Source organism: Capsella rubella, unplaced genomic scaffold (genome assembly GCF_000375325.1).
Source record: "Capsella rubella cultivar Monte Gargano unplaced genomic scaffold, Caprub1_0 scaffold_4, whole genome shotgun sequence".
Classification (NCBI taxonomy): Eukaryota; Viridiplantae; Streptophyta; class Magnoliopsida; order Brassicales; family Brassicaceae; genus Capsella; species Capsella rubella.
Window position 1 is genome coordinate 10,738,730 of NW_006238920.1, and position 24,797 is coordinate 10,763,526.

The 24,797-nt window shown below is 36.5% G+C and overlaps 7 protein-coding genes across 7 annotated transcripts; 4 read left to right on the plus strand and 3 right to left on the minus strand.

Moving 5' to 3' along the window:
• Positions 1-73: 73 nt before the first annotated feature.
• Positions 74-2,780, minus strand: LOC17890094 (short-chain dehydrogenase TIC 32, chloroplastic). Its single transcript, XM_006294441.2, has 8 exons — positions 2,359-2,780; positions 1,461-1,692; positions 1,273-1,352; positions 930-1,083; positions 758-836; positions 575-659; positions 437-483; positions 74-318 (listed from the first exon to the last, which is right to left on the minus strand). Exons 1-8 carry the CDS (start codon positions 2,474-2,476, stop codon positions 148-150), a joined length of 966 nt encoding a protein of 321 aa, XP_006294503.2. The 5' UTR covers positions 2,477-2,780; the 3' UTR covers positions 74-147.
• A 510-nt stretch (positions 2,781-3,290) lies between these two features.
• On the minus strand, positions 3,291-5,738 carry LOC17889234 (ADP-ribosylation factor GTPase-activating protein AGD7). The gene is made up of 4 exons (XM_006293966.2): positions 4,839-5,738; positions 4,657-4,734; positions 3,767-4,275; positions 3,291-3,678 (listed from the first exon to the last, which is right to left on the minus strand). The coding sequence occupies exons 1-3, from the start codon at positions 5,625-5,627 to the stop codon at positions 3,769-3,771; spliced, it is 1,374 nt and encodes a 457-aa protein (XP_006294028.2). The 5' UTR covers positions 5,628-5,738; the 3' UTR covers positions 3,291-3,678; positions 3,767-3,768.
• A 1,870-nt stretch (positions 5,739-7,608) lies between these two features.
• Positions 7,609-9,701, plus strand: LOC17888051 (origin of replication complex subunit 2). The gene is made up of 6 exons (XM_006294417.2): positions 7,609-7,778; positions 7,924-8,055; positions 8,149-8,255; positions 8,487-8,619; positions 8,743-9,034; positions 9,181-9,701. The coding sequence occupies exons 2-6, from the start codon at positions 7,924-7,926 to the stop codon at positions 9,606-9,608; spliced, it is 1,092 nt and encodes a 363-aa protein (XP_006294479.1). The 5' UTR covers positions 7,609-7,778; the 3' UTR covers positions 9,609-9,701.
• On the minus strand, positions 9,665-11,860 carry LOC17889201. The gene has a single exon (XM_006295430.2). The coding sequence runs from the start codon at positions 11,380-11,382 to the stop codon at positions 9,895-9,897; it is 1,488 nt and encodes a 495-aa protein (XP_006295492.1). The 5' UTR covers positions 11,383-11,860; the 3' UTR covers positions 9,665-9,894.
• Positions 11,861-12,814: 954 nt separating this feature from the next.
• Positions 12,815-13,918, plus strand: LOC17888095 (RING-H2 finger protein ATL33). The gene has a single exon (XM_006294839.2). The coding sequence runs from the start codon at positions 13,132-13,134 to the stop codon at positions 13,855-13,857; it is 726 nt and encodes a 241-aa protein (XP_006294901.1). The 5' UTR covers positions 12,815-13,131; the 3' UTR covers positions 13,858-13,918.
• A 299-nt stretch (positions 13,919-14,217) lies between these two features.
• On the plus strand, positions 14,218-16,378 carry LOC17887728 (beta-glucuronosyltransferase GlcAT14C). Its single transcript, XM_006294326.2, has 4 exons — positions 14,218-14,818; positions 15,384-15,459; positions 15,572-15,687; positions 15,781-16,378. Exons 1-4 carry the CDS (start codon positions 14,314-14,316, stop codon positions 16,239-16,241), a joined length of 1,158 nt encoding a protein of 385 aa, XP_006294388.1. The 5' UTR covers positions 14,218-14,313; the 3' UTR covers positions 16,242-16,378.
• Positions 16,379-18,253: 1,875 nt separating this feature from the next.
• Positions 18,254-19,926, plus strand: LOC17890199 (dof zinc finger protein DOF2.4). The gene is made up of 2 exons (XM_006294557.2): positions 18,254-18,443; positions 18,687-19,926. The coding sequence occupies exons 1-2, from the start codon at positions 18,393-18,395 to the stop codon at positions 19,596-19,598; spliced, it is 963 nt and encodes a 320-aa protein (XP_006294619.1). The 5' UTR covers positions 18,254-18,392; the 3' UTR covers positions 19,599-19,926.
• Positions 19,927-24,797: the final 4,871 nt, after the last annotated feature.

Genomic DNA, 24,797 nt, shown 5'->3' on the forward strand with positions numbered 1-24,797 from the left:
AATACTTTTATACGATTCTTACACAATGGACAACGTTTTCACTAAACATATATTGTATTCCATAACGAAAATATGAGGTGATGAAAAGATATTTCAATTAATGTAACAACAATATTAAGAACGAAGGATACATTTGATTGGTACATTTTAGTGAGGGAGAGAATCGATGAGTTTGACACTGAAATCCCAAAGTTTATCGGCGAAAGAATTGTCGGTGGCGAATTTGCTCGGAGTGATGGCGTTGCAGTCGGCGAAGTACTTCCCTGTGACGCCTTTGAGATCAGGATGAAGTGCGACGTAGCATGTAGTAGCTGCTCCCTAACAAAATAACAATAATACCCAAAAAAAAACAAAAACAACGTTAACTATAAAATCTCGTAGTATAAGAAAAATTCGAAGGAAAGAAAACAAAAATTAAAAAAGGTTTTAAAATCACCTGAGGTATGTTTTTCCACAAGAGGAAAGTCATAGCCTTGAAGACCTCTGAACATACGTAAATAAATGTCGAGTTTAGGGGAAAATGATCAAGATTGAAGTGTACGTAGGAATGAAGAAATAGAGAATTGGTACGTACTCATTCCTAAACCGGAGTAGCGAAAGAGATTAGTGGTGACAAGTCCAGGATGTACCGAATTTACTGTGATGTTCACACCTTCTTCCTATACACCAAACCACATTGTAATTTAGTTTATACATATTGATCATTTTATTATGGCATATATCGCATGTTATATATGTATGTAAAGAGATATATTACCTTTAGTCTACGAGAGAGTGCATTGGAGTGCAACAAGTTTGCGAGTTTGGACTGTCCATAAGCCCTTCTGTCCGAATATCTAAATAATGATACCATATACAATCTTAGTTTTAAGAAAATTAACCTCAAGTTGATCAATATATATGTATCAAGTAGCTAATTAAAAACTTACCCATCAGGGTCGTTGATGCTTTGGAACTTGATACCTTCGGGATAAGTATAAGTATGAGCAACAGATGACAGATTCACAATCCTTCCTTCGATTCCACTTTCTCTTGCGCTACTCTTCATTTTCTCCAGAAGCAGATTCGTCAACAAGAAATGACCTGGACTATCCATTATATTATAGCATAAATATAGATTACACTAACTCAAGTAAGTTAATTTTTTAATAGGGTTTATTGACTTTAGCATATTTCTCTAGAATTCATGTACTTAACATGATGTTTTGATCATAAATATTGTGCATCTCCATATAGTCTTCTGACAAGGAAACATTTAAATATGAATCTTACCAATGTGGTTTGTTGCGAATTGCGATTCAATCCCATCTTCAGTAAGCTGGAAAGGACAAAACATAACTCCTGCATTGTTTCTAATATTTCAAAAAGACACAAACATAATAACATCATCAACTCTCTTAATCACTCCAAAAGAGAGACAAAAAAAAAACAATGAAATCAAAATGAATACTCAAACGTACATGAGTATGTTGAGAGGGAGGTTAAGGGCAAGGAACTGATCGGCGAAGGATCTGACTGATTTGGTGGAAGAGAGATCGAGCTGAAGATAATCGATACGAGCATTAGGGTTCATCTTAAGAATCATCTCTTTAGATTCATTAGCAGCTTTTGTGTTTCTTGCAGCAATGATGACATGAGCTCCTCTCATTGCTAACACTCTTGCTGCCTCCAGTCCAATCCCACTTGTTCCACCTTTTGTTTCCCATTCGTTTGCAGTTTTTTTTAAATCATTTCAAGATATTCCAGACAAAACAAAAAAGAATAATCCTACAAACGGATGAAGCAACGTACAACTATAACATTCGTATCGTACTTTCGTGTCTTTTACAAATTAAGATGCATGCATAGATGAAATTAAATTTATGTCATACTATATATTTGCTATTTTCTATTTTATTAGTTTGATATGTATATAAATTTTTTTTTTTGTTTTGCTATCTCAGTCTTAATTATAGAGAAAATAGAAAATTAAGAATTAATATTTTGGTTATTTACAATATAAAAAAAGGAATTTTTTTTTTTTGTTGACCAAAAAAAAGGAAATTAAATTTTCGGTTGTTTAAATGGAAAAAAAAATCCCTTTATATTTATTTCCCACAAAATCCCAAGTTTGACTTTTTCTTCCACCATAAAAACTATTTATAGTTACCTTAATTATATCTATAGTCATTTTGACAAGTATTTGTTTATTCTTTTGTCTTTTTTGGCAGAACAGGAAAACAAAGATACCAAAAACGTATAACTAGATTTGTTTGGCAATGCTAGATTTGCTTGGCTTTTCCTCTTTTCATGATTTGTAAGAGAAGAAGAAAAAATATCAGATATAATGAAAGAAACAAAAAAGAAAGAAAGCAGAACCTGTGATGATGGCAGTGAGATGATTGGCATCAATGGAGTGAGTGACATCTTCAGCAGTTGAAGCTGATCCAAATCCACTCTTTCCTGCTTTCCCTGTTACCATTCCATATAGCCCCATGATCTCTCTCACTTTCTCGAAAAATATTTTAGAGGAGAGAATGAAGAGAAACCAATAATAAACCCTAGAATATTGTTGGTGAACGAGAAAAAGAAGAATTGGTGAAGAAATAGAGAGAGAGAGAGAGAAAGAGAGGGATATACACAGGTAAGGAACTTTGTGTGGCTTTAAATAGGCTCACGCGTGAGTAGATTAGAATTAGAACAGAGTTTGCTGTCCACATGTGGTCCATTAAGCTTTCATTTGACAGCTTTTACAATATTAATGCTTACATTTTTTGTTGAATGACTTGAAAAGTATGTAATCTCCTACTTAATCATATAGTGAAACAAATCCAAACGTATGCGTTATTACTTATTAGGGCAATGATTTTTTATTAAGTAGATTTGACTGATTTTTGTAAAACTTTTTATTGATTTGAAATAATTTAGGATTTTCAGTAAGACCAAAATTTTATTATAAAAAATATAAGAACTCGTTGACAAAAAAATAAAAATAAATATAAGAACTCATAATTACTTAAATTTTTTGAAAAGTCTTGTCCCGGTTCAGGGATGTCGGATTATTGAATGGAAGTGTGAACTGGTCCAGTTTGTATGATCGAACACATAACGTGTGACTGTCTGAGAGACAAATGAAATATATGACATTTATAATGAATACATAAATCAAGTTGCATCGTATACGTTAAGCAAACGTTAAACGTAGCCTTCTTTAAGTTTCAAACTTCAAAATTCTAAACTTATTTTCATTAGTTCAGAGTTCAGACAATTAGAAATTATTATGAACTAGGAAACGATATTGCGTAACATAGTAACCGGACAAGCAAATATATAGTATGTGAATGAGAAAGATAACAGTAATAAAAAGGAAAAAAATTGTTTTTGTGGATCATTACAGATTTCAGGAAAAATAAAAGTTTGAATCTCAAAAAAAAAAAGAGCTGAAGACTAACCCGAATGGTTCAGTAAGCCGTCCTCTATAAAGCTTGTACAAATATAAATGAAACTATATTGTAGAAGAACAAATAGTGACGATCGATTTGATTGATCGCCAAAGCAATTGATATGTGAAAAGAAGGACCTGTGATGGCTTAATATGGTTGAGATAACCACTCTGCTCTCTCTTGTGACAGAGCACTAAAACCGCAGCCTCTGCTTTTCCTTAATTGTACAACTTCATTCACCATCATCCTGAAACACCTGTGATTAGCAAATTCGTGTTATTGCAAACGTATTGACATTAAAGTGTTGGGAGTAGTTTTCAACTTGATTGGTGTTTAGTGCTTACCGCTAGAGAAACCCTCCACCGGTCCAAGCAGTGTCTGATTTCCCGTTGTGACCTACAGATTTCTTAGCGCCTGCACTTTGATAATAGAAGTCATCATCTTTGGCATCATTATCATCCCAACCAGCCCAGCCATCGTCATCATCATTAGACGTCGACACCTTTGGTGCTGCTTCTTTTTTGGTATCCTTCTCTTCTCCCCAGTCATCCCAAGAATTCGAGTTCCGATAACTGTTGTTTTGACCACTTGATGATGACGACTGTGACCCTCCAAAAGATGAATTTGCTGTTTTGTTTCCAAACCCAGAGTTCTGGTAGAAACCGTTGCCCTCGTTTTTATTCTGTTGATTCCAGGTTGATGCTTCTTCTTTAGTGAACTCTTCAACCTTTTGTGAAGCAATAGCCATTACTCCTTTCATGATCCCCCATGTCCTCTGTCCTATCTCTGTAGTCTTATTCGCAACAACATTAACAGTCTCACTGACCGTTTGATCTAAGCCACCTTCTTTGACCTGAAATGAAACAAAATTTTCTTATCATACAATCCAAGATTTTCTTGTCAGCAGTATTTGACAAGTATAGAGAGCATCATGCATTATGCTATTCAGAGTTTTAGTGGACCTCACTAGAGATTTTGCAAAGGCATAGAGACAAAATACAGTAAGCCTGAAGAACATTATGCAGCTAGACAGGAGTCTAACTTTCTGTTACTTAAAAATGTTGAAAATGAGATATCCTAACAGAGTATTGAGCACAGCGGTACTTAGATTTCAACATTAAGTTGACACGGCTATGAAATAACTAAGACTACAGATTGTTACCAAGAAGTGAGCTGAATGATTACGTCCTAACAAAGCGAGCACATCACCAAAGCAGAATGATAAAAGAAGTACCTTGGAAGTGAACTCCATGGTGCCACTCTGCACAACATTCGCAGCTGATGCAGCAACAAGAGACAATTTTCCAAAACCCTATTTGTAAGTACAACGTAAAACAAACACAATCATTCACACGATAAACAGAGAAGTCACTCAACATCTAATCAAATCACTCTAAAAAAAGCATCTAATTTTACCTCAGACATAACAGAGAAAACATCACCACCACCACCACCTTGTTGATTGCTTCTCGGAGCTGGACCAGGGCTAGATCCAAACCCAACATACTTACCTCCTTGAGAAGGAGGAAGTCCCTCAGGCTTAGACTCATTCTCAGCCATCCTCTTCGCGAAAAAACTCTCCTTATTCGCCGCCGAGGCCTCCAGCTGAGACCGCGAGTATATATCCTCCGACGATCTCGACTTAGCCGGAGCACCACGACCTCCCGATGACCTAAAATCACTCGCCGATTGATTCCGCCTCATATCCGTAGATCTGAATGAATCATCATTATCCCAATTATCCCATCCACCATTACCAGAATCCCTACCACCTCCCTGAGACAACGGAGGCTTCTTATTCATGCCTCCACCACCAACCGATTCCTTCACAACCGGCGGATCTCTCCACTGCCTTCCCTCAGCTAAAGCCTGGATCCGATCTCGATACACAGACGCGGCGTTGGAATTGTACTTGGCAATGACATCGGTCTCTTTAGCGATCCCGTATTGAGCCAGAAATTTGTTGAGACACTCGTTGCCTCCGACGTCCATTTTCTTAATCTGGATCTCAGACCATGAATCCATGGTGACGGATCTGACGAAGGAGATGTGAACACCTAAGCCACGGTGCTTCCCTGAGCACTCCAAGCACATGAAGATGCCGTATGAAACCGAAGCCCATTGTGGATTCTTCTGGGAGCAATCGACACACACCTTGTTCTCCGGCTGGGATTGGAGAGCCCGTAATCTTCTCGCTGCCGCCATAATGCCGGTTCTCCGATCAGCTACTAATTCGACCCGACCCGAATAGATCTGATTCAGGTCCAGATTCTGATGATACACCAACGCGTTTTTTCGCTCAATCGTTTTGCTAATAAACTTGGAAATTTTTTGTTTTTGGTGCGTTTTTTTTTTGGCACGTGCGGGGTTCGCGGCACCTTCACTGAAAAATTCCAATATTAATATTGTTTTTTTTCCTTCCCCTGCTAAAAATATTTTAAACGAGCTCCAAATTATAGTAGACAAAAACAAAAACCTTTATTAGTATAAAACATTGCTCTAAATTCAACATATATAAATTAAAACATTCTAGTTTTTATGCTAATATTTTCATTGTATATCACTACCAAATTTGAATAGCTACAAACAATTAATTTTGTTTGCTCGTTCTTGATTATTAAGTGCGCTAATATCTTGTGCATAACTAAGTTTCGTCTGATGACAAACAAAAAAAAAAAAAAAAAAACTAAGTTTCGTCTTAGCTGGATAAACCTGTGTGAAAGTTTCATCATAGCTGGATACCAATATATCACTAGTAAATAAATCAATCATCGTTTCTAGTCTCAAACATTGTCTCCCACAATAGTTTTCGCTGTATTCTTTTCAATGTGTCCTTGAATGAGACTAGTGTTGAAACCACTAGTCGTCGTCCCATTTGACAACTTGTTGCTTGTAAATTTCCAATTATCAGAAGCTCTCATAGTCCTTTCTTCTTCCTACTGCCTCTAAAATCTCAACTATAATTTTCTTAACTTCTATCTCTTCGTAATCTACCTGGCTACCTCTACACGCCTACACCTTTCACATTGTTGCTTGAATTTTTTTTCCACTGCTATATCATCAATCTCCTGCATCATAACAAGATTTAGTTAGTTATTATTGAAGCTTAGAATGGTTACGTTTTATCAATTTTTCCACTGCTGTATCATCAATCTCCTCCATCATAACATTAGGCTAGCTTATTTTGCGGATTGTGGAGAATCTTTGTTTCTCCTCAATGTCGTCGGCTATGCAATAGAGCTCGACGTTATCTTGGCAGTTTGCAGAGAGCTTCGTACCAATCTTCTTTTTGTTTCTCTTCATGTTGTTTCTTTTGTAATAATCTTTGAGGTTGTTTCTTTGGCAAAGGATCTACCTTCTTCCTGTAACTACTCCTCTTTAATGGAGTTTGAGCTTTTTAATTTATGTATTGGTTAAAAAAAAAAAAGAATGGTTACGTTGTATATATGGAGCGGAGCATTCCAAATACTTATTAGATCGTAAACATTTGGAGCCTAATTTTTATTCAATATCATGTTTAAACTCTAGAGTACGTACTGAAGTCATATATATATATAGTTGTTAATATCATAATATCAGCGCTATAGCTAATGGTACACGATTCATCACCTTTTCACAATAATCACAAGTTATGGTATTATGATTATCAGAGAGATTCGTAAGTGTTTAATTTGTTTGATCTTGTGGTATATTATTGAGACTAAAATATTTCAATGGCCGGTAAATCAACGTATATAAATACAAACTATTCTATGTGGCAGGCTGCATATATATAATTAGTTTTAAAATTCCTAAGCATCACACAAGGGATATGAACTGAGGAACTCAGACTAGTAAAGATCTCATATGTATTTCTAAAAAGCAAGTAAGAAATGTTATATTTGATTAGTTGAAATGTGGATTGAAGTACAATTATCTAGAAACTAAAGTAGGTTAAATAAAAGTAAGAAGTATAAATATGAATGTAACGAAAAAAGTAAGTAGTATAAATATGAATGTCGAATCTAGGTGAAATAGAGAAGAACGAGGTTAAGCCGTTAAGCCATGGAGACTGAGAAAAATCCTTCAATGCTGACCGTTGGATCTGTTATCATATCCGATAATGGAATCTGAACCGTATATAATTTTATACTTGTGAAACGACGACGTCGAGTTGGAACCGGGAAAACGACGAAGAAAAAAAGACGCGGGAAAATCGAGACTGCATCTCATCGTCATCGTAGGTCAATTTTTATTTGGTCTCCGGCAGCTAAATCTTATCGTCGAAGTTCTTACCGGCGATCTAATCGGCCCAATCGAATCCACGAGTCATTCGCTGCCGTGATTTTGTTCGTGTAGTGTCCCAATTCTGTAGAGGTGATTCTCGTTCCCTGCATAGATTTGGGTGAATTGAGTTACTGATTAATTGTTCAGGCATTGCTATGTTGTTAATTTCTTACTCAGTGTTTGAAAAATTCTAGATTACTCTCTTATTACTGTTCACTGTTTTGTGCAAACAAAGATGGAGGATATTGACAACATCGAAGAAGACGAGTGTGGGTTCTCACGAAACTACTTTTTGGCAAAAGAATTGGGTGGGGCGAGTAAGCGATCAGCCCACAAGCTCTCTGATATTCATATCGTTGATGAGCAGGTGAAATTTTTTGGATGTTCTCTTCCAAATTATGCTTTTGGTGATAAATGCTTCCCTTAACAAGCTGATGCAGATACGCTATGTGTGTTTCAGGAGCTTAGAGAAACAGCATCTAATATCCAAATGAAGCACGCCGATGAGATTTCTGAGCTTATGGGTGATTACAAAACTATGTACCCAAAGTGGGTCTTTGAGCTCAGGTGAGAAAAGGTTTTTTCTTTTGACAAGCATATCCTCCTCTTTCCTAGATACAAGAACCTTACAAGTTAGAATCTGAAATATCACATATGATAGAAACTATTGAGAGCAATATAACATTGACATTGAGCCTAGACCTTGTCCTGTATATCTCCTCTAGCAGTTAGTAAATCCTGTTCCATTTTCGTTTTCATACTTTGGTGTGTCCTCATTTCATTTTTTGTTGCTTACAGGTGTGGCTTTGGCCTTCTAATGTATGGCTTTGGATCTAAGAAAGCTTTAATTGAAGATTTTGCTTCTGCTTCTTTGACTGATTATTCCGTTGTGGTTATCAATGGCTACCTCCCTTCCGTTAATCTAAAACAGGTACCCTTCTGTCACTTTGGAACCCAGCAATTCTTTCTCTTAAACAGCTCTATGTTCTCACATGTTGGAAAGAAATTAGCTTAAGGTAATAGCAAAATTTTCTTTTCTATGTTGCAAATGCAGGTTCTTTTAGCATTAGCTGAACTTCTGTCCGAGCTGTTGAAGTGTAGAAGAAAGAGTTCTGGGAGCTTGTCTAAAGCTCAAGAAACATTTCCTTCACGCTCTATAGATGATATTCTTTCCTTTCTACATGACCCACAGTCTGAAGATAAAGACTGCTTCATATGTGTTGTTGTCCATAACATTGACGGCCCTGCTCTAAGGGATCCTGAATCACAACAAACTCTTGCCCGGCTTGCTTCTTGTTCGCACATACGTATTGTTGCCTCTATTGACCATGTCAACGCTCCATTATGTAAGCATTCTTCTCCATCGCTCTCTAAATTAACTGCTAATTGATCATCATGACTAGGCTCTATTACAATTATTTCTGCTCACCTGCTATCTATCCAATACTTTAAAGTATTGCTTCTTTGACCTAAGGCTATGTTATTTTGGCAGTGTGGGACAAGAAAATGGTGCATACACAGTTTAACTGGCTATGGCACCATGTTCCAACATTTGCCCCATACAATGTCGAAGGCGTATTCTTCCCATTGGTTCTTGCACAGGGAAGCACAGCCCAAACTGCTAAAACAGCAGCCATTGTCTTACAGAGTTTAACGCCAAACGCTCAAAACGTCTTCAAGATTCTAGCTGAGTATCAACTTTCTCACCCAGATGACGACGGCATGCCCACTGATGATCTGTACTCAGCCTCTCGGGAACGCTTCTTTGTGAGCAGTCAAGTGACTTTGAACTCACATCTCACGGAATTTAAAGACCATGAGCTGGTTAAGACTAAGAGAAACTCTGATGGACAAGAGTGTCTGAATATACCTCTCTCTTCGGATGCACTTCGACAGCTCTTGCTTGATCTCAATCAGTAGCCTCAAATTGTATCTGATATGTTTTGTTTTTTTATTTCTTGAACGAGCTATTATGGTAAATTAGTACTATCTTAAATTATGACAAATTTTCTATCTTTGTACAACAAACACAAATTGAATCTACGGGTAGGGTCGAATCCAAGGAATCGTACACACAGATTGCAATGTGATGAAAAATCCCATTAAAACAGTGAAAACGCCTATGTATGAGTGGCCAATATCAATGAGAGATGACTCCTATAATAAGCTTCTAAAAACAAGAAAACTGGACTGATGCTTCTCTTTTTTATGTCAGCATAAGATCATTTCCACTGAGATGAGGACGTAGACACACCCGCACCTCATGCTCTTCCGGGCCAGCTCTTAGTTTTGGAACAAGTATCTCAAGAACTGATCCAGGTCCGTCGTAATACGCTTCAATGTTTGCATCTTCTGGGATCCGGGTTGATAACGGGATCTCTCTGACAAATTCTCCTGGTGGGCAGTGCTCAGAGGCTGGATCTGTCAACTTGAATGTTCTATCATGTCTCTTTATAAATGGAACGCGCGATGTGCTGATGCATGAAACTTTTATGATTCCATGTGTGAGGGTGTTCCTCCATGAGACTTTAACGCTGTTTAAATCCACAAAAGGAAGGCTGATTATGATCAAGTAGCCTTCTTCATCCTCATATATCGTTTTTGCAGCAGTAACAGGTCCATAAACGTTTTTCATGGCCCCGGTAAACTCGTTTGACCAATTTGGTAGCTCGTTCTGGTGAGCTTCGATAACAGGAGGTATCGGGTTCACGGTTAAGCAACATTCCTCCTCATGGATCCCATTTGAGAATAAGTCCTTCCTCTTCTTGTGGCTTGAGGGAGATAGATCGGTTGCTTCACCATTGGAATGGTTGGATGGTTGAGTTGAGAGATTGAGCCCTGATCCATTGAGTAATTTCTTAGAGTGGCTTGCAGAAGGATTCTTCAAAGAAGGTGTCGGCCTCTCGAGCTCAAAGTCAGTGTTGGGAAGGTTTCTCCACGAACCAAAGTCACTAGCTTCAGTTGGAATGGTGAAATTCAAATCACGACCAGTAAGCTCCATCCACCTTTTCCTCTCTTCCTCATCAAGACATGTGAGGTTTGGCAAAGGAACAAGCTCAATCCCGTGAACACACTGCGGATTTGACAAACCTCTGTAGTGCTTCCTCTGCATTCTGTGAGACCTTACAAAACCTTTTTCAACACTAAAAGGAAACAGGCGATCCCCTTGCCTAGAATGCCCATTCATGTAACTCCTCAACTGCATCTTCCCGAGTGCATTCTCAGGTCTTTCCTTAAAAACCCACATGTACATGTTCTCCATATCGTGCTGAACTAGAAACACATCAAGCTTCAAATCCGACTTGTCAAACCCAGAGATCCCATTGCTATCCCGGACGATTTTCGCCTTTGATTTTTCGTTTAACGCAGGCTTGAAGTAGAAACTGAAGAAAAACCAGGCACCCCAGATACTATCAACCCGTTTCGCGCATTTCCTCCCAACCTTAGGCACAACACTCAAGTAATTCTCAGTCTCATAAGCCTGTGAACCTAACCCAACATCCAAAATGTCGCAAGAATCCAAGTTCCAAGGCTGTGGAGGAGGACTTCGCTCAGCAGAGAGAGGCAAATTGATATCAGGAGGGCCAGAGAGAAGAGATTGTCTGTTATTATTATTCATCTCCAAATCAAGCTCCTCATGAGAAGAAGCACTAGAATCCATAGACAAGAGAGTCGAAGGATGATGATTCTCCATAGTCAAAAGACGTTAAACAAAGTATCTACTATTTTTTCAACTCACACCAGAGACAAGTCTCATAGCACCAATAACCATAACAACACTTGCAATTCTCATCTTCCTCTCCCAAACATAAACAATTGCTACAAAAGAACCAAACCACTTAAGTTTATACCTCAACCCTCCTTATCTCAATCCAACTCTAAACTCCTAAATTCCCAATATTTCAGCTGAAATCCTCCGTAAAAACACAACTCCGATGAGATGAAGTAACACCCTAATCGTGAATCCTATAACAGGAAGCTCCTCAATTGTTATCTTCTAGATTCTTCTTAAAAACAAATGTAAGTCAAAAAGGAGTTTTTTTCCTCCCTTGTGGAATAAATACAGATAAACTCAAAAAGAGGAGGAAGCTAAGATGAGCACGATGCAGGTGGTATCGTCATCATCGTCGCCAACACAACAAAATCTTCAATTTTCTTCTTCTTCCTCGTTTTTTTTTCTGGAGAGAGGAAGGAGAGAGGAAGATACGAACCCCGACGGAAGTAAACGCCTGCCCTGGATGGCACCGTGGAGACTTTCCGCCGTTACTTAACGGTGATGATGATTTTTATTTTATTAATTAACCCGTTTTTTTTTTGTTTAGACACGCCGTCAACTGTTTTCGTCGTTAGTTCTAATTTTAATTTTGTTGTTTAAAGAAAATTATGAAATATGTTGAAATTTTGGTGATAAGAAGATAGCAGAAAAAGAGTTTTGGCTTTTAACCAACGTTGTTGGATTTGTGGTAAATAAAGAAGAACAACAACATACATATGTATCTACCAACTAATTACATCGTAGTCTATATTGTCTTTATCTTTGTGGTCTTGATATGTTTTCTTGCTTTTTTCTCCATCAAACAAAGCTTCATGATTTTTTTTTATAGAACATGTGATTTAATTTATGTGGGATGTGGTTAAGCTCTCTCTACTAAATATTTTGGAATATCTCCTTAGGTTAGGCCTTACCTGTACGTACATGTTACCTTGGATAGAGAAAGACATATAGAGTTCTACATATTAAACAAATTGTATAATCCTTTTAAACGATTCTAATATACCAATCATAAACCAATTATCAGAAGTAGCCAACAAACACATAAAAAAGGTATCTTATTAGTGATTTATATTCATCTTTATTTAAGTAGATATCTTCATTTACGATCAAATTTGGCAAAGATCTTGACTCTCTTTAATTTTTACTCATCTTAAAAATTCATAACATTATGCATAATTTAACAATTGTGCGCCGGATAAAATCCATCGTTAGTCAGAGTAACTCAAATCACTGGCCCATTTAGCTTACACAACCCAAACCAAGTGTCATATACAAATATAAAGTGGGAAATAAAGAATAAAGAATTGAGGTGGCACACCGACAAAAACCACCACCAAATTTTCCAACCACTACTCCCAATCTCCCATCCCATGTAACCATCATTACAAAACACCAAAGAAGATCCTTCTTCATCTTTATCACTGTATTAATAATACAATGAAATAAATTTACTTACTTTGTTATGTAAGTGTCGTGATTGTTGTATACGAGTTTATCATATACTACTACAACCTGTAAGCTTGTTTAACGAAAGTGTCGTTACAAATATACAAATATATAATTTTGACATTTCGTCGGAGAAGAAAAAAAAAAAAAAAAGAAGACAAAACCAAACTTACTTTAGTAAACAAGCACTTTCCATTATCTCTCTTTCCCCACCAAATAATTATGTTCAATAATTCAACAACAACCACCTTCGGCTCCGGCGTCGACGCCGTCGTCCCAACTCCCGCCGTTACAGTTCCCACCACCGTCTTTCCCGGCACCACCATCACTACCAATTCAACCTTCATCATCTTCGGACCTCCACCACCTTTCCCAGCTCCTCCACGGAGCATCGATCTCTCTCCTCTCAAACTAATCTTCGCCGTCATCGCAATCGTCGCCGTTCCCGCCTTAGTTTACGCTCTCTTCTTCACCGTTCCCTGCTCTTCCTCCCGCCGCAACTCCTCTTCTCCCCGTCGCAGCCGAAGCTCCTCTTCCTCCTCTGAAGACGTTACCGTGGATATCACCCCACCGACCACCGCCGAGACCACCACCGCCGCCGCAGCGGCTAATGACTCCGACGAGAAATTCCATAAGGAGAAACATTCAAAGGAGATAGGAAACGAGTGCACCGTGTGTTTCGAGGACTACAAGGACGGTGAAGAGATTCGACGGCTTAGCGCGTGTAAGCACGCTTTCCACGTCAAGTGTATTGAAACGTGGCTTAAAGATCACACTAATTGTCCCAATTGCCGAGCTGAAGTCCCCGTTAAACAACACTCCACCGAATCCACCGCTACCAACGTCACCGTTAACGCCAATCGCAGCGGCGGAAACCGTCGCGTTTCGGCTACAAATAGAGATGACGATTGGCGTCAAGGTCTACCTGATGCTTCTAGTTTAGTTTGATTTTGTTTTCTTTTTTTTCTTTTTAAATTCAATAACTATAATATAATTCTCGATTTCGTTATTTTCCACAAATTTTTTATAGATATTTTGTAAACAAATTACGTCAATTTCGAAAAAAATTATAGGTCCTAAATTTTTTTATTGAATTTGGTTGCTCCATAAGCAACTGTGAGTGTGTCTGTGAGTGATGTGAAATCTGACGTTGACTCAAAGCAAGCTCATCCTACGGTCTGTGAATATCCTATACTAATCGGACGGTTTCTTATCATCCACGTTTCGTCATAACAAAAACGACAGCGTTTTAGTTATTCCACCAACCGATTTAATTTTTCAAAATTAAAAAACCAAACTTTCGTCTTCTTCCCGGCTTAACTCTCTCTCTCTCCACCGTCGGCTCAGATCTAGACGGACATGCTCCGGAGAAATCGTTAAGCTCTCAATTTATATGAACCAAACATGAAAAGATCTCACATTTCTTCTCCTCGTTCTTATTCTCGACAAGCGATTTCAGTATTCGGCGTTTTTCTTTTATTCCTTCTGGGTTTAACACTAACCTCTCGAAAACCATCAGATTCATCCTCCGGTTCAACCCCAAATCGAAGCCTAACCGGAAAATCGAAGATTCCGAGGCTCGCGTATCTGGTGACGGGGACGAAAGGAGATGGGAGACGTGTGAAGCGGCTGCTCGGAGCAATATACCATCCGAGAAACTACTACCTTCTTCATTTGGACCTCGAAGCTTCGGATGAAGAGAGGATGGAGCTGGCGAAGTATGTGAGAGCGGAGAAGAAGAAGTTTGGGAATGTTATGGTTATGGGTTTAGCTGATTTGGTCACGGAGAAAGGTCCGACGATGTTAGCTAGTACGCTTCATGGTGTTGCGATTTTGTTGAAGAAAGCTGAGGATTGGGATTGGTTTATTAATCTTAGTTCTTCTGATTATCCTCTCATGCCTCAAGATGGTTACTTTTTGTTCAATTCTTAAAACCAATTTCTTAATCTTTGCTTCATGTTGTGTTTGTGTTAGTTAGTAGTGATAAGTTCATTAGAGATTTCAAACTGAAAATGTTCGTGTTGTGTAATTCAAAATCAAATTAGGTGTAGACAGTGTTCATTTGTATAAAGTAGGAATATCATATGAAACAAAAGTCTTATGGTTTGGTTGGTTGTCTTTGTAGACAATGCTCTATTGTATAGGAATTAAGAAAATCAGAATGCTTGTGATTGTCCTCTGAACCTGATTTATCCTCAAATCTCGTCCCCTCTGGTTGATGTGTCCTTCAATGGAGTCCTCTCAGTTGACTTACTGTCTTCTTGCATTATTGACTTGTACAAAAAGTAGGAAGATATATGATGTATATATGTTAGGTTTGTTTCTGTGTATTCACTTTAACTAGACTTTGAACACTGAGCTTTAATGTAAGACACAAGAAAGTATCTAAATTTTTGGTTTTGGCTTCGACTTATCAGTTCTTTTTTTTATAGTTCAGTGATCTTATTGTACTCTTGGCTCTTTTTCGGTTTCAGATATTTTGCATATTTTCTCATACTTGCCACGTTACCTGAACTTCATCGAGCACACAAGCAACATCGGTTGGAAAGAGTGAGGGAGCTAATATTATGTATACCTACCTTGAATGTCCTCTGTTTTATATTTAGAAACAGATCATTTTACGTTGCCTCTTGCGTAATAGCTCCAACTGTGAATTTTGCAGGAACCAAAGAGCAAGGCCTATCATTATCGATCCTGGCTTTTACCATTTGAAGAAATCTGGTGTCTTTTGGGCTAAAGAACGGAGATCTTTGCCAGCTTCATTCAAACTTTTCATGGGTAAGAAAGCACTTAACCTCATTTCATGATCACTCTTATCCTCAGCATATGATTGCCTTTTTCTTCTTTTTGTGAATGAATCTCTTCTAATAGGTTCAACCAGCTTAGTTTTAACAAGACCGTTCATGGAGTTCTGCATTTGGGGATGGGACAATCTCCCAAGAACGTTGTTGATGTACTATACCAACTTCCTCTTGTCATCTGAAGGCTATTTTCAGACAGTTGTGTGCAACAACAAAGATTATCAGAACACAACTGTCAATCACGACCTGCATTACACAAACTGGGATCCGCTTCTCCAACAGCGTGCCCTGAATCTAACGGTTGAGAATTTCCAGGATATGGTCCAAAGCGGGGCTCCATTCGCAAGGGAGTTCCGAGAAGATGATCTCGTGCTCGATAAGATTGACACCGAGCTGTTAAGTCAAACAGACACGGGATTGAGGTTGAAGACTCCGGAGGTTGTTAAGCCAACGGTGAGTTGGAAGAGGCTTGAGAAGCTCATGGTTAGGCTTCTTGACCATGATAATTTCAGGGCTAAGCAGTGTAAATAGTTACTTTGTGTTGTTGTCTAACTCTTGATGGTTGATTTTATTGTTCCAATCATTAATTTTTCGTGAAAGGTTTATTTTGCCTTAAGAATATATTTGTTCTCGTTCGTCTAAAAAATCATACAGTACATAAACACCAATTTGTTCCAAAATGTTATCCTTAGAATTTTTATACCTTTGGCCAAAAAAGAAAACAAAAATGTTTATTTTAATAGAACTTGAACTTTTGGACTACACTGTAAACACGATTGTACTAGTTCCCACTTATTACCAAATTATTGTTTGTTTGTGACATATAGCTCTAATTGGTAAAAGCTGCGAAATGATAATAAACGAGGAATGGAGTATAGGAATAACAATTCGAAAATCAAAGTATCAGTAACTGAACAAATCTATCGAAAATCTAAATAGAATAAAGAAAAAAAACATTTAACAAGATATTTAAATCTGCAAATTAGTTTGTTTTGCCGTTTTAAGTTTACTAGGTGATCCATATAGTAGTATCATGCTGTAGTACTGTACTAAGATAGATGGCAGATGAAATCTATCGAAATGTGTGGGAGAATGTTTTGGCGTTAAAACTTACAAAAGAAACCTCGGAAAATGGTCCCAAGGCCCAAACATCGACGAGTTAAGAAGAGTCACGCGGTTCGAGGGGAGCGTGAGGATCAATCACATCTCTACGAGAAGATATTGCCATGCAGAGCCAACACACAACAAAAAAGCAGAGAGAGAGGGGAACATGATGGACCGGTCGCGATGCTTCGGCTGTCGTCCAACGACCAAAGCACCCATTTTTTAACCCACTTTTTCCTATTTTCAATCTCTTTTTTTCATTTCTTTCAAGTTTTCAAATTGTTAGTTATATGATCAACGAACTTTTATAATCATTGTGCTAACGCCTCGGTATGCGGTCTACATAACACCTTTGTCTCCTAAATTCACTCCATATTTTCTACTCAGGATCAAATCTACACAGAAATCAACATTATAATCGCTTTTAACCAGAGAAATTTCGATCATTTTACCTGAAACAATCACAATTGTGGTCATTATTTTAAGGGACAAGGGTTAACATTTACCTAAGGACTTAATCCTGTTCGATTGGAGTAACAAAATCATACTAGTAGGATGCATGTTTCTTTAACATCTTTTTTTTTTTCGAAAAATGTTTCTTTAACATCTTGGATTCTAAAGCGAGTCCAAGTTTATTAAATTGTTAATGAATTGATTTTCTATGGTATAGTAGACTATATATATCATATTTTCACAGATATTTATAATTTCAATAACTTATTTATTAACTCTAGCTGATAGTTATATTGTAATTCATGCGTTCCATACATATAAAACTTGATTTTTATAGTAAATTGAATTTTTTTATAGTAAATTGAATTTTTTATTGAACCCTTCATTGATACACCTATAGATTACTTTTCTAATTTAATAATCTGAAAGATAGATATGTAATACTAAATTTTTGTTTTTGCCTTTGGGCAGAAAATTAAATTTTTGTTTAAACATATGTATTTCATCATTAAAACAAATCTTTCTGAAATAAAAATAAAGTTTGACAACAACATTTAGTAGTATGAAACGGATATTACTAAGTTAGGCGTTTTTGATATCTCACGGTCTACATGTGTGGATCTATGAAACAAAGAGACGTCGAGACGACCATCACAAGGCAAAAAATAAAAACCTTATGAATTAAGAAATTATACGTGTACACATACGAAGGTAGTGATAAGAAATTTAAACCCTAACTAAAGCAAGAAACAAAAAGAATCATGTCAGTCCCACCCCATATGTTATGGAACACAAACCCTAATAATTACATATATGACAATTATATTCTTATATATCCATACATAATTATTGTAATATATATATATATATAGATACACATGACACATACATATATATGGACATAGATATATATAAAGGTTCATCCACTTTAAATTTAAGCCATCTTCATTCTCACACTCAACCTTCCTCTTTCTCTCTCCCTTCATTCTCATTCTCTCTCGGCTTTGTTTTCTCTTTGATCGGATTCCTCTAGTCTATTTCTAATCCATCATCACCCACCACAGAAAAGAAAAGAAAAAACTTTACTTTAAGAACTTTGAAGAATAAAATCAAAAGAGAATAACAATGGTTTTCTCCTCCATCCAAGCTTATCTTGATTCATCCAACTGGCAACAAGTAAGTGCTTTACTATTCCATATATACACTTCTTAGCTTATATATCTTAATTCAAAGCAAAAAAAAAAAGAGGTTCATAAGAAATTTCGTCTTGCTTTGAGACTTGCATGATCTAATTGAAGAATTAAACTAAAAGAAAAAGGAAAAGACATAAAAAGTTGTTCTTGCTTAGCATGTTCTTGAATATTCTTGTTCAATTTTAATAATTCCTCATCCTTTTTTATTTTTATTTTGTTACTTTAGGCTCCGAACAATTATAATCAAGATGGTGAAGGAGCCTCGGCACCCGGAGGTCATGTTCATCGACCTCAGCTGCAGCAACAACAGCAGCCACAGCCTAATGGGAGCGGGGGCGGAGGCGGTGGCTCGATCCGAGCAGGATCCATGGTGGACAGAGCCAGACAAGCAAACGTAGCCTTGCCCGAAGCGGCACTGAAATGTCCAAGATGCGAATCCACCAACACCAAGTTCTGCTACTTCAACAACTACAGCCTAACTCAGCCACGCCACTTCTGCAAGACCTGCCGGAGATACTGGACACGTGGCGGTGCCCTCCGCAACGTCCCTGTCGGCGGTGGCTGCCGAAGAAACAGGCGTTCTAAAAGCAGCAGTAACAATAACAGCACCGCTACTAGCAACAACACCAGCTTCTCCTCCGGGAATGCATCGACCATCAGCACGATTCTCTCCTCCCACTATGGAGGAAACCAAGAGAGTATCTTAAGCCAGATTTTGTCTCCCGGGAGGCTAATGAATCCTACTTATATGCATCTTGGAGATCTCACAAATAATACAAAAACAGACAACAACATGAGCTTGCTGAACTATGGGGGATTGAGCCAAGACTTGAGGTCAATCCACATGGGAACTTCTGGTGGCTCGCTTATGAGCTGTGTTGATGAGTGGAGATCGACGTCTCATCATCATCAGCCGAGTTTGGGTGGTGGAAACTTGGAGGATTCTTCTAATCCTAATCCATCCTCAAATGGGTTTTACCCTTTTGAGTCGCCGAGGATAACTTCAGCATCGATCTCTTCTGCTTTGGCATCGCAGTTTTCTTCGGTTAAAGTTGAAGATAACCCTTACAAATGGGTTAATGTCAATGGTAATTGCTCTTCCTGGACTGATCTTTCTGCTTTTGGCTCTTCTCGTTGAGTTCAACCACACACACACCAAAAAAAAGGAAACTTGAGGGGTATACTTTGGTGGAAACAAACCTAGTTACGTACTAGTTAGTTGGTTAATTTTGTCTTATTTTCAGTTTTTGTTTAGTTATGTTGTTTACGACTTTCCGCGTTACCGATCTATGGCTCTAGCTAGGTAGCTTAAGCTATTAGATGTGTTTGAGACTGTTCTTTTGTTATTTGTCACTGTTCCTTGTTATCTTTCGAGTTTTACTACCATCAAAATGAACTTAATGTATTAGATAGATCTATCTATCGATCTTAATTTAAATTCCGATGTGTTGGACGAGTTAATTTAATTTCTCATTATTTTTTGTCTTCACCGTGAATATTATATTGTCCTACTTAGTGTGATGTTAATAATTATTTAACTTTGTAGTGACTAGTAAAATTTGTGTTGTCTTAACCGAACCTACCAAAAGAGAACATAAATCTTCACTCTTTAGAAGTCAAATCAGTTTTTTTTTTTTTTTGGATCAAGAAGTCAATCAGTTTATGTGATTCTATTATCTAGTTTCCAACTGCTTGAATTATTTTGTATCGACCTTCTATGTCATTATAGAGTGCTAAACCTCGCCAGATAAATCATATCTCGAAATGGTAACTATATAGTTGATTCTGCAAGTTCTCACCATTACTCTTAAATTTTATATATGCAGCTCCTCTTATCATCTTATGTTATGTGTAACGACTAGAACATAAGGATCGTTGGAGAGGGAACATAGATGTATCTATGTGTGCTTGAATGAAACCATAAATAGTCTCGTATCCATTTTGTTCTTCTAATCTCTACCTCGGGCGGAAGTCACAATTCTTTTTCTTTTTTTTTAGCTAAACATGTAAATATAGAAGTCACAATTCCAAAAATAGAAGAATCTAAATCAATTGTCTGATTTATGGCTGGATCGTAGAAAATTAAATATCAAGTATGTACTTTTTCAGTAGTAGTTTCTATAATAATAATACAACATTATAGAAGAATAACATCTTTAAAGATTACTTTCAAATTCTAATACAAAATTTTCTAATCAGTTTCAACAATTTTTTTTTTGGCTATAATGCAAAGGTACACTTTACTCAAAAATGCATAATTTACAAGGATTTTATATAAATATAAAAAATCTCGAGGTTAAAGCTTTTTGAATATAATGGGGTAACAAAAAGAGATGTGAATAGAGACGAAAAGAGCAACTAATCGTTGTGGGTTGGGTTGAATTGACTAAACCAAATTAAAAGCAAAGAATCTTAGATTTAGTAATTCTAGCTTTTTTTTTTAAATGTGCCTATGTCCAATATAAAGCAGTTTCTTGCGCACAATTTGGTTGATATCAAACAAAATGATACTATTATTGAGATGTAGTTTGTGTGAAACACACATTAATCTTTTATTTGTGTGTGTGATAAACGTTGTATGCTTTTCATATACTATAAGTTTTTTGTGTTAATAAAGAATTAAAGATACACTTAAGTCGATTTGAAGATCTTCTAACTTCTAACAGCGTGTTTGAAAGCAGTTAGTGTAGTGAATTACTATTTTTGTCAATCTCATTTTAAATACGTAGACGATAATTTATTTAATCGTAAGATGACGGCCGGCTGGAATTTTTTTCTTACATGTGACTTCGAAACATTAAGAAGGACAGAAGCAGAGAATCAATGTCGGGACGAGAATTTTTAATCTTAAGTTTGTTAGTTTGACGCGCCTTGGAACGCGTGTACAATTGTACACAACTCACTAGGCGACAAATTTGCTTTTTTGTCAGTTTATTGTGGGCAACGTCATTTATTTTTTTCACTCTCTTAGAAGAAGAACTCATTATTCCTCAAGTCTCTCTACTGATTTGGTCATTATTATTAGAGTTTGTTCCAGTGTTCCACTTACGTACATGGTTACATTTTTTGCCCCTGCCTATCATCAATTTCTACGTCAGAATAATGGTAATTGAGTAAAAGAGTTTGGATTCTTTTGGAAGTTGATGGATTACTACAAAGTTCAAAATTGAAAAACAAAAAAAGAGTGAAACACGTACATAATATTTTAACTATTGATGTTATAGTCCTTTGCGGAACGTCCTTCATCATCCGGTCATCCCTCTCGAAAAGGATAAATTCAAGACGAATAGACATAAAGTGAATATTATATACACATAATATTTTTGGGTCCTTAAAAAAGGATGGATTGGTTCACAGTGAAAGAAAGGAATCTAAATTAGATGATTGTGTTCTGCTTTTGCAAGTACCAAGGCTGCTCATCAATATGGAATAAAGCACATTCAAACCTATAAAAGCTACGCTACATAATAAAAACCTGCCCGATCGATCTCCCAATAACTTAGATGTATATATATATTTTAATTAATATGTTAATTTCACCTAATTCAATTTAGTAATATACAACTCAAATATCGTATTCATATCATAATTTACATTTCAAAGTTTAACTATCCGTTTGAACTTTGAAGTGATCAGAAATATTGATACACTGGTTACTCGAATTTCATCATATCACTCGAACTTAGGTTCGTACTTAATTTACATGTAAGTGGATAAAACACATTGAGGGATATGTACTATGTAGTTTTATTTGGCGCTACTGTTTTGGTAAATGTACCTTGATATATTTTACCGGCCTTTGAAAATCTTAAAATCAGTTTTTTTTTTCTTGAAATTTAGTTCTATTATATTGAATTTATACTAACCTAGACATGTTTATTTTATCACTCGTCAATATTAATGATATGACGTGTCAAGTGATCAATGAGCTAGGCATAAATCAAGATAGATAGGCTTCTGTAGGCTCAGAAGTCCAAGTTAGAATCTTGTCTCCTAATCATATGTATGTATTTCTGTGTATAACTATATACTACAATATGTAGGCACATCCATGTATGGATTCATGCGAAGGTCTAGGCATATATAGACGACGACCAGCATATTTGTGTACTACTTACTTCTACTGCAGCTTTCACTTTTACAGCATGTGTTTTTCACTTACTTCCCTGGGACTACAAATAAAGAGTATAAATAATTGAGAAAAATGTTATTTAAATCCTGAATTTACAAATTTTGGCTATTTTAATCCTCGATTTCAACGGTGGCCATTAAAATCATAAACTTCTCGTTGATGTTATTTTTAGTTTACCATCTTCTGTTGACTGAGCCAGATTGAACTTGTCGTCAAATAAAATTCTCTAATAGAGGAGTTAACAACCGTTTAGGATCGTTAATCGATCGAAAATGAGAATCACAAGGACAAGTGACGTTGTGCTGCCTTAAACGAAATGCCTAAATCCTCAAATCGATGTCGCTTGTCTTTGTGATTCTCATTTTTCGACTTAACAGAGATCGATTAACGATCCTAAACGGCTGTTAACTCATCTGTTAGAGAATTTGATTTGACAAAATGCTCAATCTGGCTCAGTCAACATAAAATAGTAATTAAAATTAACGTCAACGAGAAGTCTATGATTTTAATGGCCACCGTGGAAGTCCAAGATTAAAATAGCCAAATTTGTAAGTTCGGGATTTAAATAACATTTTTCCCATAAATAATTTCATTTGTATTTTTTTCCATGTATACAAACACTTTTTTATGCATATTTGTCGAAATTTTTAGATGGTATAGGTACAAATTTTATAAGCATATGTGGTAAAAATTTCTTGCTAGTCAATTAACGTACATATGTTATAATCACGCTCTCGCTTAACTGTTATTTATAATCTTAAGACTTACACTAGGTCCCCTAGGGTCTTACCGTGTTCGATACTAGCTAGGGTAATAATATGTGGTACAAAATTTTTGGCCATATGTTCGACGATTTTGGCCATTATTTGACCGCATAACTAAATGGTTCACTACAGTGTCACATCGATTTGGGCCATCAGGCGTATCTGTTGGTCTAGACAACACACTAGCCAGTAGCCACTGATATACATATAATTTAAATAAACACAACAAAAAGAAAACAAAACAAATAACCCATTCGGCATTTGCAAGTAAAAAAAGTCCAAAATCTTGTTTTTTGCCGCGCTTGCTTTAATGTTGTTGTAGTGGAGTTACTAATATTTCGTGTTTTGTAGATAAGAGCAAATCATGGCGGCTTGGACAATAACATATGTAATATGCAAATGCCACAAGTTTCTCATAGATATTTTATGATTGAAACTGTAACATGGACTTTTCATTTTGTACGTAACAGAAAAAATTATAGACCTTTTAATCAACCTTTGAACAACAAAAAGTTCTTCTTCTTTTTTTTTTTTTACCAAAAGATTTTAAATTGAATTCATTGATTTCATTCTCCACCACCGGTGTTGAACATATGAACTAATCAGTTATTAGTTATAAATTATTCACATTTAAACAAATTGTAATCATATTATTTTTGGTTTTACTTTGAAAGCATCATCAATTCTCTAAAAGTTTCGCGTCAATCCAAGTTGCCTCACATATAATCGAAAATAAAATACAGAAGATATGTGCATATATACATAAAGGATCTAGAGTCTCTATCATCTTTTAGGTGTTGGAAAATTGATCGATGTGCATATAAGGATCATACATGTGGCTAAAGTGGTGAAGGGATTATAATCTCTTAGTAGTATTGCCTTGTGACGTTTCTTCCTGACGTTGTCATCAACCACACACGTTCTTCATTTTCAGACCAGAGATTCCTTATTAGCCATACACTTTATGAAAAAGTACACAAGCGTACATCTATACTCATATACAACCGTGCATGCATAATGCAGTACAATAATTCATTCTGTTCTTTTATATAACTATCATATTATATTTCAGGCAATCAGAAAATCCTAAAACAGAGAAACTTATATTTATTGTTTGACATCATGTAAATCCGAGTTTATATATTCCAGCAATGCAGTAAAAACATCCGATAACAAATTTTACAAAACCCATGTTTCTTTACGTTGTTGCAACTTGTAAGCTGATAAATAGATGGACCTTTAGAGATGTTATCAGAAATTTACAATCACTTTATGGGAGTTCTTAACAACATCGACAACTCGAAGTAAATCTCAAAACTCCTTACGATTACATAAAAAGCTTACAACGATTATTGAAATAATGGTGGATGTCCAACATTTCTCAATTCTAGATTATCATACACAACAAACAGGAAAATTGCTAAATCTAGGATCGAGTAAT